The sequence below is a fragment of the Hoplias malabaricus genome, chromosome 1, assembly GCF_029633855.1.
Source record: "Hoplias malabaricus isolate fHopMal1 chromosome 1, fHopMal1.hap1, whole genome shotgun sequence".
Lineage (NCBI taxonomy): Eukaryota > Metazoa > Chordata > Actinopteri > Characiformes > Erythrinidae > Hoplias > Hoplias malabaricus.
In genome coordinates, this window is record NC_089800.1 from 52,688,894 (window position 1) to 52,705,097 (window position 16,204).

The 16,204-nt window shown below is 41.6% G+C and overlaps 2 protein-coding genes across 2 annotated transcripts; one reads left to right on the forward strand and one right to left on the reverse strand.

Moving 5' to 3' along the window:
* The first annotated feature begins 2,733 nt into the window (after nt 1-2,733).
* Nucleotides 2,734-10,126, forward strand: sagb (S-antigen; retina and pineal gland (arrestin) b). Its single transcript, XM_066679339.1, has 15 exons — nt 2,734-2,781; nt 3,166-3,226; nt 3,543-3,587; nt 3,691-3,890; nt 5,453-5,512; nt 5,688-5,755; nt 6,151-6,286; nt 6,589-6,673; nt 6,936-7,008; nt 8,307-8,444; nt 8,585-8,662; nt 9,282-9,296; nt 9,390-9,442; nt 9,559-9,568; nt 9,810-10,126. The coding sequence occupies exons 1-15, from the start codon at nt 2,734-2,736 to the stop codon at nt 9,901-9,903; spliced, it is 1,164 nt and encodes a 387-aa protein (XP_066535436.1). The 3' UTR covers nt 9,904-10,126.
* A 2,094-nt stretch (nt 10,127-12,220) lies between these two features.
* Nucleotides 12,221-13,862, reverse strand: LOC136671606 (complement C1q and tumor necrosis factor-related protein 9). The gene is made up of 4 exons (XM_066647391.1): nt 13,673-13,862; nt 13,420-13,500; nt 13,244-13,324; nt 12,221-13,155 (listed from the first exon to the last, which is right to left on the reverse strand). The coding sequence occupies exons 1-4, from the start codon at nt 13,860-13,862 to the stop codon at nt 12,221-12,223; spliced, it is 1,287 nt and encodes a 428-aa protein (XP_066503488.1).
* Between the last annotated feature and the right edge of the window lie 2,342 nt (nt 13,863-16,204).

Consider the following 16,204-nt stretch of genomic DNA (forward strand, 5'->3'; position numbering starts at 1 on the left):
AATCTGGCATATACATATATGGCATATACATCCTATACATTGTATAGGGCATGTGGATCAGACACAGCAGTGCTGCTGGAGTTTTAAACCCTGTGTCCATTAACTGTCCACTCTGTGAGACACAGGACGCTGTCGGCTGGAATGTTTTTTTTAGTGACACTGACAAACTCCAGCAGTCACTGCTGTGTCTGATTCGTTTTTGTTGATGGGAACCACAGGGTGAAAAGGGGCTAAAAATTATACAGAGCAACAATCTGTAATTGTAGAAATAGTATATAATACATACCTGTGTGTGACCCCGTGTCCTGACTTTGTAAAGAATATAAGTGTGTGTGTGATTATGTTTAGCCCCCAGGCAAAGTAAGTGTGTGTGTGTGTGTGTGTGTGTGTGTGTGTGTGTGTGTGTGTGTGTGTAAAACCATGTGGTCAAACTCAGCAGTCTGAGAGCTCAGGTCAGCACAGATTACACACACACACACTCCACACATACAGTAAATCTGCTGTCTTATGCACAGCGATGGAGTTGAAGTGTGTTTACTGTTCACACGCAGTTTTGATGCTCAACGCTAGAGCTGTTTAATATGATTATATTAATGGTTATCACTCCCATAATTAAACAGTGTGTTGAACGGTCCTGAACTAATCATAGCTCCAGGTGACTTCCACTGGGTGAGGTTTTGAAATTGTCCGCAGGTTTGAGATTGAAACCCTCTCCATGATGTGTTTCTGCAGTTCACTCAGTGATTCCAGGTGGGCATATTTTAATGAATGAATCTGATGAATCCATGTCAAGAGTCTTACTTAAGCACCCAACAACATAATCAGTGATATCAATGATAATCAATAATACAATGAAGCCATCAACCCATAGGGGGCAGCAGAAAGATCCTCAACTCCCTGAACATGTCCATCCCACAGAGTGTAAGATTAAGATTACGTAAAGCCTACAGTTGAAAATATTCATAGTAAGGGGTTAAAAAAGGGATGAGGTTAAATAAGTGGAGACTGTAAAACTAGGTTTAAAGCTAATGTTTCAATTTTTAAAAAATACAACTTGAATAAAACCGAACACTGACATCTGAACGTCTGTTTACTTGTGTGTTTGTGTGAGGATTAATTTGTGTGTGTGCGAGTGTGAGAATCTTGCTGATGGAAACAAATGGCACCAATCCAATGAGTAAGTGTGGCCCTTCCAGTGGGTGGGGCCTAACAAAACTTTTATATACGGCCACACTCTCCCACATAAACAACAACCTTTCTACCTGAGCATTATCTGGACACACACACACAGGTGAGTCTGTTTTACGAAACCTTGGAAATTATATTCAAATCATGAATATGTATTCAGATTGTCATGGCAACCAGTTTCTCAGAAACTTTCTACACAATGGTTTTTAAATAGTTTTTTTTAAATGTACAAATCCGAAGTTAGAAGGGAAATTGAATGCGGAACTCAAAACTCCGGTCTGAGTGGAGGAGAGTAGTGTTATCCACTACCCTATCCAGTCACTACTAGAAATAATCAAGTGACTACAATACAATGCTAATGTTAATCGCGTGTACGCAGTAAAATTAGGAAAGGGCAATTGACTATGTTTTGTTGTTTGAAGTAATTCAAATGATAATACTAAAGTACTGAATATAAATTTTAGTACTCTACTATCGGTAACTGGTACATTTATCACACAAAATACATGTATATCTAACAGGTTGATAGCTTAGTGGCAGGACAACTAAAACAATCTCTTATGAAGTTCAGAAATTAAAACTAATTTAAATTTAGTTGGTAGAGTAAGAGACAATTTACGGGCGAGTAGCTTCATATGACACTAGTAACTAGTAGCTTCATTAACATGGAACATGCTGGGCTTTTACAACTTCTTTAGCCATTGCTGAAACAAATGAGGGCCATTTATGAGGTTCGTGCTCACATTTTCAAGCTGAATATAGTCTCAGAGCTGAAATGTATAGCGAATGTATATTTAATATAACTAAGCAGTAAGTGTGTGTGTGTGTGTGAAGTGATAATACAGTAGATTAGGATTAAAGCCTCTGCTGAAAGTGCTGAGGAGGAGAAAACAGAGATAAGAGAGTGGGCTGCACGTGCTCCCTGCACTAATTCTGTACTAATGCGACACAGTGCATAAATGTTAGGGCACCTGAGAAAATCATATATAAAACTGCCTGGGTACAATTAATTTATTGTCTGTAACCTTTATCCAGTTCAGGGTCGCGGTGGGTCCGGAGCCTACCCAGAATCACAGGGTGCAAGGCCAGAGAATTACAGTTGGTCAAAATAATTGTTAATACAGTAAACATCTCAGCATAATCAACACCTCATTCAGCATTCACACTGATCCTGGATTACAGCAGAGCTGCTTATGTTTACAAAATGAACCCCACATAGATTACAGTTTACAGAATACAGTTTTAAAATATTTTGATGGAGATAATTAGGTATTCAAAGGCATGTGCATATTGACATATATAAAAATATATTATTAATATCTTTGTTTTATATGAAGTATGTTAGTGAAACCCTGTAAACGCCAATTTGGATCTGTGTGTGTCATTGCAAGAGAGGAAACTCCATTTGTCTACACTGGTGGATACTGTTTTGAGAACAGAAACTTAATAAAGAAAGTTATTATCTCTGTTTGTGTGTGTGTGTGTGTGGATAGAGTAAGTAAATGTTTTTTGTTTTGTATGTTTACTTATTGTGCAGGTGACATCATGAGTCCTAAGCATGTAATTTATAAGAAACTCTCCCGCGACAAATCCGTAAGTATCATAATCTCTCTCTCTCTCTCTATACGTCTCTCTCTCTTCCTTATGAATTACTAGGTTGATTTTTCCACGTGTTTTATAATAAAGGGCCCATGTCCATAAATGACCAATTTATTAACCTCTCTTTTTCCCTATGAACTAAACAGTCCCTTTAAATCTAAACTATGTAAATGAGTTATTTTCTAATTGCTACAGTGTGATTGAAATGGGCTGTTTTCTGGATTTGTTTCCATAGTGAATGGATCATGTTAATAATATATCCGTAAGACTTGAATCACTGTTAAAAAGAGAGAATTATTTTTAAATGCCTTGGGCCCTTTAATGTGCTACATACTTTACTGTTTTATGTGTGTGTCATGACACGGTGTGATATCACAGGTGGGTGTTTATATGGGGAGGCGGGACTTTGTGGACCACGTTGACTTTATTGATCCTGTCGGTAAGCTCCACCCACCACTCACAGCTCTTCTTTATCAGCCAGTCATACCCTAGATGGCCAAAAGTTTGTGGACAAATGCTCCAAAAGTGTTTAATCAGGGGTGTGTTGCAGGGGGGGTACTCCTCTAGACCACATTGGCATTGAGCACAGAGGCATTGGGCCCATGTGCAGCTGTTCCTTGCCCATGTGTTCCTACAGAGATTATACACACTGCTTAAAGCAGACGAATTCACGCATTATAAGTGCTGTCAACAAACTTTTGGACAAGCTTTTACATGTTTGTTAATTGATTGTTAACAAATGTGTTCTGGATCAGATGGCGTCGTGCTGATCGATCCAGAGCAAACAAAAGGAAAGAAAGGTTAGAAGAAGATTCTTTATGAATAATAATAATAATAATAGTAATAATATTAATGGCCTTTCTTTTTCCTCAGACTGACTGGATGTTTGTGTATTTGTCACAGTTTATGTGATGCTGTCCTGTACGTTTCGCTACGGTCGGGACGATATGGACGTCCTGGGCATGGCATTTCGGAGAGATATCTTCCTGTGCACGCGGCAAGTTTATCCCCCGCTCCAGGACAGAGACCGCAGCATCCACACCAAAATGCAAGAGAGACTCCTACGCAAACTGGGGAACAATGCCTACCCCTTCTTCTTTGAGGTGAGACCTAAGGTCCTGTACTGGACCCTCGGAATCTTGGGATCTGTAGTTTCCTCTGGATAACTGTAGGAATACTGGGATCTGTAGTTCCCTCTGAGTAACTGTAGGTATCCTGGGATCTGTAGTTTCAGCCAAGTAACTGTAGAAATCCTGGTATCTGTAGTTTCCTCTGAGTAACTAAGAATCCTTGGATCTGTAGTTTCCTCTGGATAACTGTAGGAATCCTGGGATCTGTAGTTTCCTCTGAGTAACCGTAGGAATCCTGAGATCTGTAGTTTGCTCTGAGTAACTGTAGGAATCATGGGATCTGTAGTTTCCTCGTAGTAACTGTAGGAATCCTGGGATCTGTAGTTTACTCTGAGTAACTAGGAATCATGGGATCTGTAGTTTCCTCTGAGTAACTGTAGGAATCCTGAGATCTGTAGTTTCCTCTGAGTAACTGCAGGAATCTTGGGATTTGTAGTTTCCTCTGCATAACTGTAGGAATCATAGGATCTGTAGTTTCCTCTGAGTAACTGTAGAAATCCTGGGATCTGTAGTTTCCTCTGGATAACTGTAGAAATCCTTGGATCTGTAGTTTCCTCCAAGTAACTGTAGGAATCCTGGGATCTGTAGTTTCCTCTGATTAACTGTAGGAATCCTGGGATCTGTAGTTTCCTCCGATTAACTGTAGGCATCTGGGTTCTGTAGTTTCCTCTGAGTAACTGCAGGAATCTTGGGATCTGTAGTTTCCTCTGCATAACTGTAGGAATCATAGGATCTGTATTTTCCTCTGAGTAACTGTAGAAATCATGGGATCTGTAGTTTCCTCTGAGTAATGGTAGGAATCCTGGTATCTGTAGTTTCCTCTGAGAAATTGTAGGAATCCTGGGATCTGTAGTTTCCTCTGAGTAACTGCAGGAATCGTGGGATCTGTAGTTTCCTCTGATTAACTGTAGGAATCCTGGGATCTGTAGTTTCCTCCGATTAACTGTAGGCATCTGGGATCTGTAGTTTCCTCTGAGTAACTAAGAATCCTTGGATCTGTAGTTTCCTCTGAGTAACCGCAGGAATCCTGGGATCTGTAGTTTCCTCTGAGTAACCGCAGGAATCCTGGGATCTGTAGTTTCCTCTGCATAACTGTAGGAATCATAGGATCTGTAGTTTCCTCTGAGTAACTGTAGAAATCATGGGATCTGTAGTTTCCTCTGAGTAATGGTAGGAATCCTGGGGTCTGTAGTTTCCTCTGCATAACCGTAGGAACCATGGGATTTGTAGTTTCCTCAGAGTAACTGTAGAAATCCTTGGATCTGTAGTTTCCTCTGAGTAACTGCAGGAATCCTGGGATCTGTAGTTTCCTCTGAGTAACTGCAGGAATCCTGGGATCTGTAGTTTCCTCTGAGTAACCGTAGGAATCATGGGGTCTGTGGTTTCCTCTGAGTAACAGTAGGAATCATGGGGTCTGTAGTTTCCTCTGAGTAACTGTAGGAATCATGGGATCTGTAGTTTCCTCTGGGTGGTTGCCTAGTTTAGCTTGAGCTAATAATCTGAGGTCCTGTAATTTTCTGAACCTTGTGTTTCAGTTTCCAGACAATCTGCCATGCTCCGTGGCTCTGCAGCCTGCTCCCACTGATGTAGGAAAGGTAAACACAAGCAAGAGTTACACTGTCCACTTTCACCAGAAAGTCTCCTGTGTCCTACTGACAGTGAGCAGTAATGCTCATATTTGATGTACCTTTTACTATTATGACCTCATTAGCATCAAAAATAATTTATCAATAATCAATCAGTGTTTACAGCAGTTCTATCTGTGTCCAGCACTGTGCTGTGGAGTTTGAGGTGAAGGCGTTCTGTGCTGAGAATCAGGATGAGAAGGCTCAGAAAAGGTAACTGTAAAAGAATTCAGGTTGAAAGAAATTAATAAAGTCTGAGTTATGATTTTCAGTAACACCTTAAATTACAGCCCGCTTATTACTGGGTAAGTACAGAGTATGTACCAGAGTAGGTACCAGTAATAACCATATATTTCTAGTATCATACCCTTTACTTACTCAATACTTATTTTATCTTACAGCTTACTCAACAGGTACATACTCTGTACTTATCCAGTAATTATCAGGCTGCAGTATAAAGTGCTACCTGATTTTCTGAGAATGTTTGAGTCTGTTGAACAAACACATGAGCCACCACCAACAACAACATTTGCAGTCTCAACTAGAGTCTCTCTCTCTCTCTCTCTCTCTCTCTCTCTGTGTGTGTGTGTGTGTGTGTGTGTTTGTAGGAGCTCAGTGCGTTTGGCCATAAGAAAAGTGCAGTATGCCCCTGATAAAGAGGGACCTGCCCCCTCCAACGAGACCACGTGTGAGTTTATGATGTCAGACAAGCCCCTGCACATGTCCGTCTCTCTGGATAAAGAGGTGAGCTGAGATTCTGAATGTTACATGTCCATAAGTTTATGTACACCCCTAAAGAGTAAGCTCAGTTACCTTAAGGTGCACTCATTACTGACACAGACCTCTGGTTAATCACAATTTTACCCTGATGAAACCACTCGGGACCAGCCTCATATCCGAATAAAGCCACCTTTTTACTGAGGTAGTTTACTGAGCTAGTTTTTAGGCTGTGGAACTGTTGAACAATTCTTCTACTGAGTATATATCATTATAGTCTGTGTATCTCTCTCTCTCTCTCTCTCTCTCTCTCTCTCTCTCTGTTATAGACATATTATCATGGGGAGCACATTAATGTGAGTGTGGACATTGATAACAGCTCCAGTAAAGACGTGAAAAACATCACTGTCTCAGGTAACACACACTAGTGTCATGGCAGACGGTAAAACTGACCCCATTTCCTTCCAGTATGACTGTTTGAAATGATATTTAATCATAGTCATTGTTATATATTATATAAACATTATGAGCTGTAGAATAATCAGAGATTTTATGAACTACAACAGATGTTGATTCTCTTTGTCTGTTTCTGTTTCTGTCTTTCATGCTCTCTCTCTATTTCTAACTCTCTCTAACTCTCTCTCTTTCTAATTCTCTCTATCTCTCTCACTCTCAGCGGAGCAGCTTACTAATGTGGTGCTGTACTCCAATGATAAATATGTAAAAACCGTGGCCTGTGAGGAGACTATGTAAGTAACCAACCCCCCCCCCAACACACACAAGTCTATTCATCCATCCATCTATCTATCTATCTATCTATCTATCTATCTATCTATCTATCTATACATACATAAATAATTATGTAAGCAATTAGGTATCCGATGTAATTTGGGACCATCTCTAGGGATCCATTCATCATCATTTTTTGGAAGTAATGTCTACGGCCCGTGTTTTTCCCACAGGACACAAGGACACGATAGCAGTGATGAGAAAAGTTCCCATTCGTTTCTCTCATAGAAAAAAACTCCAGCTGAGACCTGGAACTCCTTATATGGCCATACACTTTTTATGGCCTATCTTTGGATGCTGTATATTCACAAATCCTTCCTCCCAGCCCTGCTCTGTCTTAGTAAATCACAGTGGCATGATCAGTGTTTGGAAACATGTCCCAGTGGCTGAGTGCAGTCTGTCAGTGAGTGCAGTTACAGGCACACAGCAATAAAACCAGTTAGTCCAGATCTCGGCAGTTAGCTGATTATTTAAATGGTTGTGTAGATGGCACCTACCATATTTCACATCCATTATTGGATTCCCATTATCGGTTTTCAAGAAATCAATTCAGTTGCTCCAAATTAAACTTTGTATTTAATAATAATATTTACTTAATAATATTTAATTATTTATTATTACTGTTATTTTTATTACAATATAACACAATTGGTGATGCTCCAGGGTCCTGGAGATTGTGGGTTTGATTACCGCTCCGGGTGGTGTGTTCTCCCTGTGTCTGTGTGGGATTCCTCCGGGTGACTGTCTGTGAGGAGTGTGGTGTGTTCTCCCTGTGTCTGCGTGGGTTTCCTCCGGGTGACTGTCTGTGAGGAGTGTGGTGTGTTCTCCCTGTGTCTGCGTGGGTTTCCTCCGGGTGACTGTCTGTGAGGAGTGTGGTGTGTTCTCCCTGTGTCTGCGTGGGTTTCCTCCGGGTGACTGTCTGTGAGGAGTGTGGTGTGTTCTCCCTGTGTCTGTGTGAGTTTCCTCCAGGTGCTCCAGTTTACTCCCATGCTCCAAAAACACATGTTGGGAGATGGATTGGAGACTCAAAAGTGTCTGTAGGTGTGAGTGTGTGAGTGAATGTGTGAGTGTGTGTTGCCCTGTGAAGGACTGGTGCCCCCTCCAGGGTGTGTTCCCGTCTTGCGCCCAATGATTCCAGGTAGGCTCCACCGTGACCCTGAACTGGATAAGGGTTACAGACAATGAATGAATGACAACATGACATGAGGCGTCTGTTAACTAACATTGACCTAATTTTTTATTGTTGATGTTTCCATAGTGATTCAGTCCCATCTGGGACCACCCTAAAGAAAGTGTACACACTCTGCCCCCTGTTAGAAAATAACCGCGAGAGGCGTGGTCTAGCTCTGGATGGGAAATTGAAACACGAGGACACAAACTTAGCCTCATCCACCATGTGAGCACACACCGCACTGTATCTTGGGAAATGGAGTCCACTCAGCAGTGGCATTGTAATAACTGTGTGTGTGTGTGTGTGTGTCTGTGTGTGTGTGTGTGTGTGTGTGTCTGTGTGTGTGTTTGTGTGTCTATGTACAGAGTTAAGGACGAAGTGCTGAAGGAGGTGTTGGGGATGCTCGTTTCCTACAGAGTGGTGGTCAGAATAACTGCAGCTGGGTGAGTGTGTGTGTATGTGTGTGTGTGTGTGTGGGGGGAATCTAGGTTCCTGTGGCCCTTACATACTCCAATTAGTCAAAACATTAAAATAACCTCCTTGTTTCTTCACTCACTGGATATTCTCACTGCTCCTCTGACCATTCAGGAGCATTCATACAGTTACAGACCAGTAGTCCATATGTTGTTCTGCATACTTTGTTACCTCCATTTCCCCCTGTTTTTCAGCACTCAGGACCCCCACAGAGCAGGTGTGATGTGGTGGTGGATCATTCTCAACGCTGCAGTGACACTGACGTGGTGGTGGTGGTGTTGTGCTGGTGCGAGTGGATCAGACACAGGAGTAGCTTCTGGAGTTTTTAAACCCCTCAGAGTCTGGACTGAGAATAGCCCTCCGACAAAATCATCCACAACACACATTAACACACCACCACCACGTCAGTGTCACTGCAGCGCTGAGAATGATCCGCCACCACATCACACCTGCTCTGTGGGGTCCTGAGCGCTGAAGAACAGGGGGAAAAGAGGGGTAACAAAGTATGCAGAGCAACATTTGGAGTACAGTTTGTAATAAACATGAACTATTATTAACAGACTTCTCTCTGATTTTGTTTTTGAACAGTATGATTGGATCCAGGTAAGTGTGGACCTTATATTACACAATTATAGATATGTTGCATAAAATATTTAATAGGTAACCTTTGTGTGTGTGTGTGTATGTGTATCATAGTGAGGTTGCTGTTGAAGTGCCATTCCAACTCATGCACCCTAAACCTGACGCAGGTGAGACTCACTTCTGATCGGGGAGAAATTCAGTTTTGTGTGAGGACAACAAAATAAAGCATAAATTCTGACTGAATTGTCTCCTCCTTTCTCTCCTCTTGCTTTAAATGTCTCAGTTAAAGAAAGGTAAGCACCTCTGGTTTGTACTTAATAGACATTTCAGATGAAGTTTGAAGTTCTTTTTGGAACTTGTTTGTTCTACCTTAAATGGTGCTGAAGTTGCTGAATGTATTTGTAGCATCATGTAAGGTGGATCAGCAGCACTGTCGCAGTCATTACTAAGGAACTAGATATTAGTGGAAAGATTATTCTTCATATTAATTACATTTTTTAATTTGTAACTGTGTGTGTGTGTGTGTGTTGGCAGTGATGGAGATGATGACATGGTCTTTGAAGAGTTTAAGCGTTCTTACCTCAAAGGCATCATCGGTGATGATGAAGAATCTCCTGCTGAACCCTGAGATGGGTTGCCATGGAAACTCTCTCTCTCTCTCTCTCTCTCTCTCTCTCTTTCACACACACACACACATACACACACCCAGTGTTTATAGGTGTATATTCTGTATGAGCTTCCGAGCTAGTGTTTATACACTCACTGGCCACTTTATCAGAAATACTGCCTTGTATTTGCAGATTGTGGGTGTTCCATCAGCCAAAAATGTTCAGACCGAAGTGTGTCAGTCAGCAAGGAGCTGCTCACAGGATGTGTTTCTTCTAAAGTGGCCAGGGGAGTTTATATGGGTGTGGAAATGTGGAGTTAGAGAATAGCCCCAGGTTTGTTTAGGTGTTGTAAAGATGTGTAAAGGTGTAGTATAGGTGAGGTTAGTGTAGGATGACATAGGGACAGGCTTTGTGGAGAGATCAGGGACATGGAGTGGGTGGTTATTCTCTGTCTGCTGTAGCACTGTGTTGAAAAAGCAAGAAAATAAAAGTCATTTTTAACAACATTTCATTTTGTCATTCGTTGCCTTATTATTATAATCAACTTTTCATATTCATATTAGTGTTTTCAGTCATTACATCTGTGAGTAGCAGATGATTTGGTAACAGGTAAGGGGCATCAGGGTTGGGTATAAAGCAACAGTAAAACTCTGATGGGAATACTGAGACGCCATGGTTAAGGTACATTTGTTGTGGAGGTGTACATTGCCATCAGAGTGACGTATTTTTCCAGGGAGTCCATTATATTTCAGCAGCAAAATGCAAGGCCTTTTTCTGCATGTGCTACAACAGTGTGATTTCATAGACACAGAGCCTGTGTGATTGACAGTTCTGCCTGCAGGTCACCTAGTGAAAATCAATGGAAAAAAAGTCACCAGACTATAAGTTCTGCACTATTTAAGGTGAGAAAGAGACACAATGTGTGAAATGGAGGCACCAGAATATGACAGCTGCTCTTTTTGGGGTGGACCAGAGGCACCTGACTGTAATTGCTGCAGCATTGTAGGAGGAACGGAAGCAGATTTATATAACTGCATGTTTTAAGGTGGGAAAAAAGGCAGTGGAATGCAACTACTTCTCCATTTAATGTGGAACAGAGGTACCTCAATGTAACCATTGTGCCTTTTAATGTGGAAGTCACCAGAAGTGAACTATTTCACCTTTTACAGTGACACAAACAAATGTAACCACTACTGTTTAAAGTGGAAAGTACGTAAGGGCGTCAGCATCCTGTCTTCTTTGTGTGTGTGTGGGGGGCTGGGTGTAGGTGTGTAATCTGATTAGCACTGTATTGTCCCTTAGCGGAGTTTCCTGTACAGATCAAAGTTTAGATTATTCTGATAATTCTATTGCAGCAGTTCTTTTATTATCAGTGTAATCTGATAATAAGTGTGTGTGTGTGTGGGGGGGGGGGGGGTGTCTTCACTCTCCGAGGAAACATGAGATGCATTTTATGAAGAAACACATTCAACATCAGCATTTATGATCAACTTTATTTGGCATTAAATCAATCCTTTCAGTTCAGTTGCACTCCTCATCATCACTCCACTCCATTCCTCAGTAAAACCTGCGTTAGCACTAAATGCTAATGGTTTAATGTTTAGGGTTTATCCTTTAGCATATTTAGGGATTAGTGTTTAGGTGTAAGGTTTAAAGTGTTAGACAGTGTTTGGTATCAAGGATTAAAAGCCTTCTTGGTTTTTAGAGTTCTTAGGGATTTTCTGAGAAACATTAAGTAATTGATGATTAGTAATTAAGTTTTGTTCAGTATTAAGTGTTTTAGGTTTAGGGCAATGTTCACACATTGGTTTTTAGGGATTAGTGTGTAAAGCTCAGTGTTTTAGGTTCAGGGATTTGTTTAGAAATTAGATACAATGTTTGGTTCAGTGGAGATTAGCATTGTTTAAGGTTTAGCATTTGAGCATTAGGGCTCTAAGATTAGTATTTAGAATTTAATATTGTATAGGGTTTTATTTGCAGTGTTTATTATTCAGTTATTAGATCTGTGATTGATGTTTAAGCCTCTAGTCTTTAGGAATGTTGGGATTAGTGACTAGAGCCTAGTGTTTTGACCTTAAGGTATAGATTTGACAGATTAGTTGAATGTTTAGGGACTAGGCATAGGGTTCAGATTAGGGATTAGGGTGGAGTGTTAAGGGTTTAGTTGTTCGGGAATAGTGTTTATGGATCTGGGATTAGAATGTGTAAAGGTATTAGGACTAGGCATTAGAGAGTTTAGAGTTTGGTTGCTTGGGATTAGTGAGTAAGGTTTTGGATTCAATTTTGGTGAAATGTTAGGGTTGAATGTTTAATGTTTAGTTTTTTCAGAAGGAGTTTTTATGGGGTTGGGGTTGGTGGTGTGGAATTTGGGCCAGGGAGTGTCCCCCAGCTATAGGCCTCCTCTGGCAGCGGAGGCGGTGGTAGCTGGGCCTCCCGCCCCATCATCATGTCACAGTTGTCCGGGTACAGCAGGTATCCGCTGAAGGTGCTGCTGGACTCTGGCCCGGTGAACATGCCATTAGTGCTGCTGTCACGCACCTGCAGCCACACCCGGTCGCCTTCACTCAGGTGCAGCATCACCTGCTGGGAGGAGGAGCCCTGCAAATTCTGCTCTGTGCTCTTCACAATGGGCTGGTAGTTGCAGAAGAGCCCCACCTTGAGGGCGCGATTGGAGACCGCCAGGTGGTAGCTAAAGGTGTAAGTGCCGTTGACAGGTGCCATGTAGATGCCAGTGCTTGGGTTGTAATGCTGCTGCAGGTTGTATATGATCCTCTCAAACACCACTGGGAGGTTTGGCGGTGGAAAAATGGAATTTAGTGCAGCAGAGAAAGCTGATTGGACTAAGGGACTACAGGGACCAGGCATTCCCATCATTCCCATGTCTCCTTGATCACCTTTTAGCCCTGTTTTTCCTTGTACACCTTGCTGCCCTGTCTCTCCCACCTCTCCTTTTTGGCCTTTAGCCCCCGGCAGTCCTAGATCACCTTTAGTTCCATTTTGACAAGTACAGTTTCCTTTCAAACCCTGCTCTCCTTTCTGTCCTGGAGTTCCTGGGTTGCCAGGGATGCCTGCTATCCCTGGATCTCCTTTTAAACCCCTTGCACCTGGATCTCCATTTAACCCAGGGATCCCAGGGGATCCTACAGGGCCTGGAAGACCTGGCTCACCAGCAGGGCCCGGCACATCCTCGCAGAACTTCGGACACTGGCCGTCATCACCTTTTGGCCCCGGGCTGCCTGCCGGTCCGTCAAATCCAGGCTCGCCTTTATCACCTCAAACACAAGGATGATGTTAGAACAGCTTGTGGTGACAGTTCCTGCCAAAAAATGAAATCACAGTTTAATGTTGAGGTTAGTATACCTTTAAGCCCAGGCTCTCCTTTAGACCCTCTGGGTCCCATTGGTCCTCCATCTCCTTTTAAACCTTGGTCACCTTTCTCTCCTGTGTAGAGGTGATTATTTTACATCATGAGTTTACATTATATTAAGAAAGCATGGAATTTGAAGGTCTCTGTGTGTGATTAGTTTAATATTTACCTTTTAACCCCTGATGACCAATAAATCCCGGTGGTCCACTGGGTCCCGTCAACCCCCTCAGCCCAGGATAACCAGGATTTCCTGTTAACACACACACACACACATACACGTTAGAGACATTAAAAACTGTAAATGGTCTGTGGGTGCTTAGGCCTGTGCGTTTAATTAATGAGTCACTACTGTGTGTGTGTGTGTGTGTGTGTGAGTATGTGTGTGTGTTTGTGTGTGAATATCCCTATCAGTCTGTACTTACCTATCAGTCCTCTGTCTCCTCGTTCTCCTTTCTGACCCTTGTTTTTGGGGCAGGTTGAGCACATACAGTACCAAGGCACCTGGTCAGCAGGGGGCAACACAGGCAACTCCAGCAGCATCTGGCAGTATGAGAGATCAGGGGTCATCCCTTCGGTCACGCTGGGGTCAGGAGGCAGTGCGAAGGGCATCATGGTTGGAGAATAACTTTGGATCACTGGCACTGCTATGCAGCCAAGTGACAAAAGCCACACTACAAACCGGCTGTCCAACATCTACAGAGAGGGGTGACAATAATCAAGGGTTTAAATTTAAACTGGATTACAGCGGAAAGACATGCTCTTCTGTCTGAACTCAGCTTCTCTTCACCTAATTTAGCTGTATACAAGTGTAGTTAGCATTATGCTAACAAGTCAAATGAAACCTAATTCAAATACTTTCTCTTTAAAAAACAAAGCAGCAGCCCAACATTTGACCCAATATTTTTCAGAATTTTGTTGCCAACAAAGTTCTGTTTGAATTTGATTGTGATGCAAAGACAAAATTATCAAAATAATGGGGGTATAAATAATTTTGGTTTTTGTTTTTATATAAATTTGCTCATGAATTCCATGCATTTCAATGAGATTTATAAAAAACTTCCAGGTGAATAAATTTCTTCTTTGAACTTCTGTGTATTTCAAATTTGGTGAGGTTTTGCTGCATTCAAGTGTTATCGGTTTGATTGGAAATGAGTTTCCCACCAGGAGGCACCATAGGAACCTCTTCTAAAGTCGGAAGCTGAAGTCGAACACATCGAAATTTTCAATGCAGCACGAACTGCCCGACTTGTGAATTAAACACTGTTTTCAACACGACAGAACAGTCCACCAGTAGTAAAGTATCAAAAAATAGTGTACAACTTGTAATTAATTATAAGAGTAATGACATTTTTAAACATCTACAATGAACACATAGGTTGTTTCGCTATATTTATGTTAGTAGAAAGGCCAGTAGAAAGGCTAAAATAAACATGAACCACATGAGGGAATGAGCTGGACCTTGGAGAAATACACCACCCAACTTGCACTATTTATTTTTTCTGTGGTATTTTGTCATATCTTAAATTATCTTTAAATCTTTACATTATTTTTAGGGCTATCAACTCTTTTCTGAAAACTCACAGCTGCTGCTTAATTTCTTAATTTACTTAATTTCACAGCTGCTGCTACAAAGCTAGCACTCTTACGATGTAAATTGCTGCACCTCAGTGGAGGATTGTTTACACTGCTAATTTCTCACACTACGAAATACAAAAACCCAATGTGCCTGGGACTTTAAAATTAAACAGACTTGAGTAAATGTGGCTGGATACTATCTACATTAACTGAGGATATATAGCTAGATTAGCACTAGATTAGCAAGTATCAATCATGCTACATTTTTACACTCCATTCTGTTCAAATCTGATTCTAGCACAAATCTCAACAAAATTCCAAAGTCAAAAATAGGAATTCAGATTAAATCAGTTTTAAATATTGAAATAAAATAAACATACCTGCTCATTATTCTCTATAAATGCACACTCAAGCACATATAACCCAGCAGTGTTTCAGGTTTAATGCTTAAAGGACAATGATCTGATTCTACAGTGTGACCTTCATTTTAAAGCTGTTTTCAAGCAAAGCTAAATTAATACTAATGGGTGTGTGCCCTGCCCCCCCACCCCCCACCAGGACTCTGATTATTTTACAGCTATTTTTAATTACTTGTCTGATAATTGCACCTCAAATTAGTTTATACTTTGTATCCCCTTATTTAAGCTAAGGACCCTCTCAACCCAAAGGCCATAGGATGAGCAACTCACCATTTTTCACTGACGAAACAAGACTACAGCTGGCGATTAATGAGTCAATTGTGCAAAGTATGCTTATATACCTGCACACACTTATGTGTGTGTGTGTGTGTCTGTGTGTGTGTAGGTAACCATAGCCATAAGGGGTTTTGGGCCCAGGTCTATAGGGCATTGGGGTAAAGGAGCAGCGTGGGAGAGATGCAGCTTAAAAACATTTTTAAAAACACTAAAGAAGAGCATAAAGAATTAAACAGGGTCAGTGACTAGGTGGAGTTCATTTTAAGTCATCTTGCCCTTATAATACACATTCCCTCTGCTCTATTTTAGTGTTATTGTGGTCATGGGATATGACAATCATAACACACACACACACACACACATTGAATCCCAGTGGATACCCTTTGGTCCAGTGAGGGCTCCCTCTGTTTGCACACACACGCACACACACATTCACAGTTAAGAGTATACATCTATTACAAGTGTTATTACTGTAACAGCACCCATTAACTTATATTTAATAATTAATAATTAGGGCGGCACAGTACCGCAGCAGGTAGGTCTCGCAGTCACACAGCTCCAGGGACCTGGAGGTTGTGGGTTCAAGTCCCGCTCCGGGTCACTGTCTGTGAGGAGTGAGGTGTGTACTCCTTGTGTCTGCGTGGGTATCCTCCGGGTGACTGTCTGTGAGGAGTGTGGTGTGTT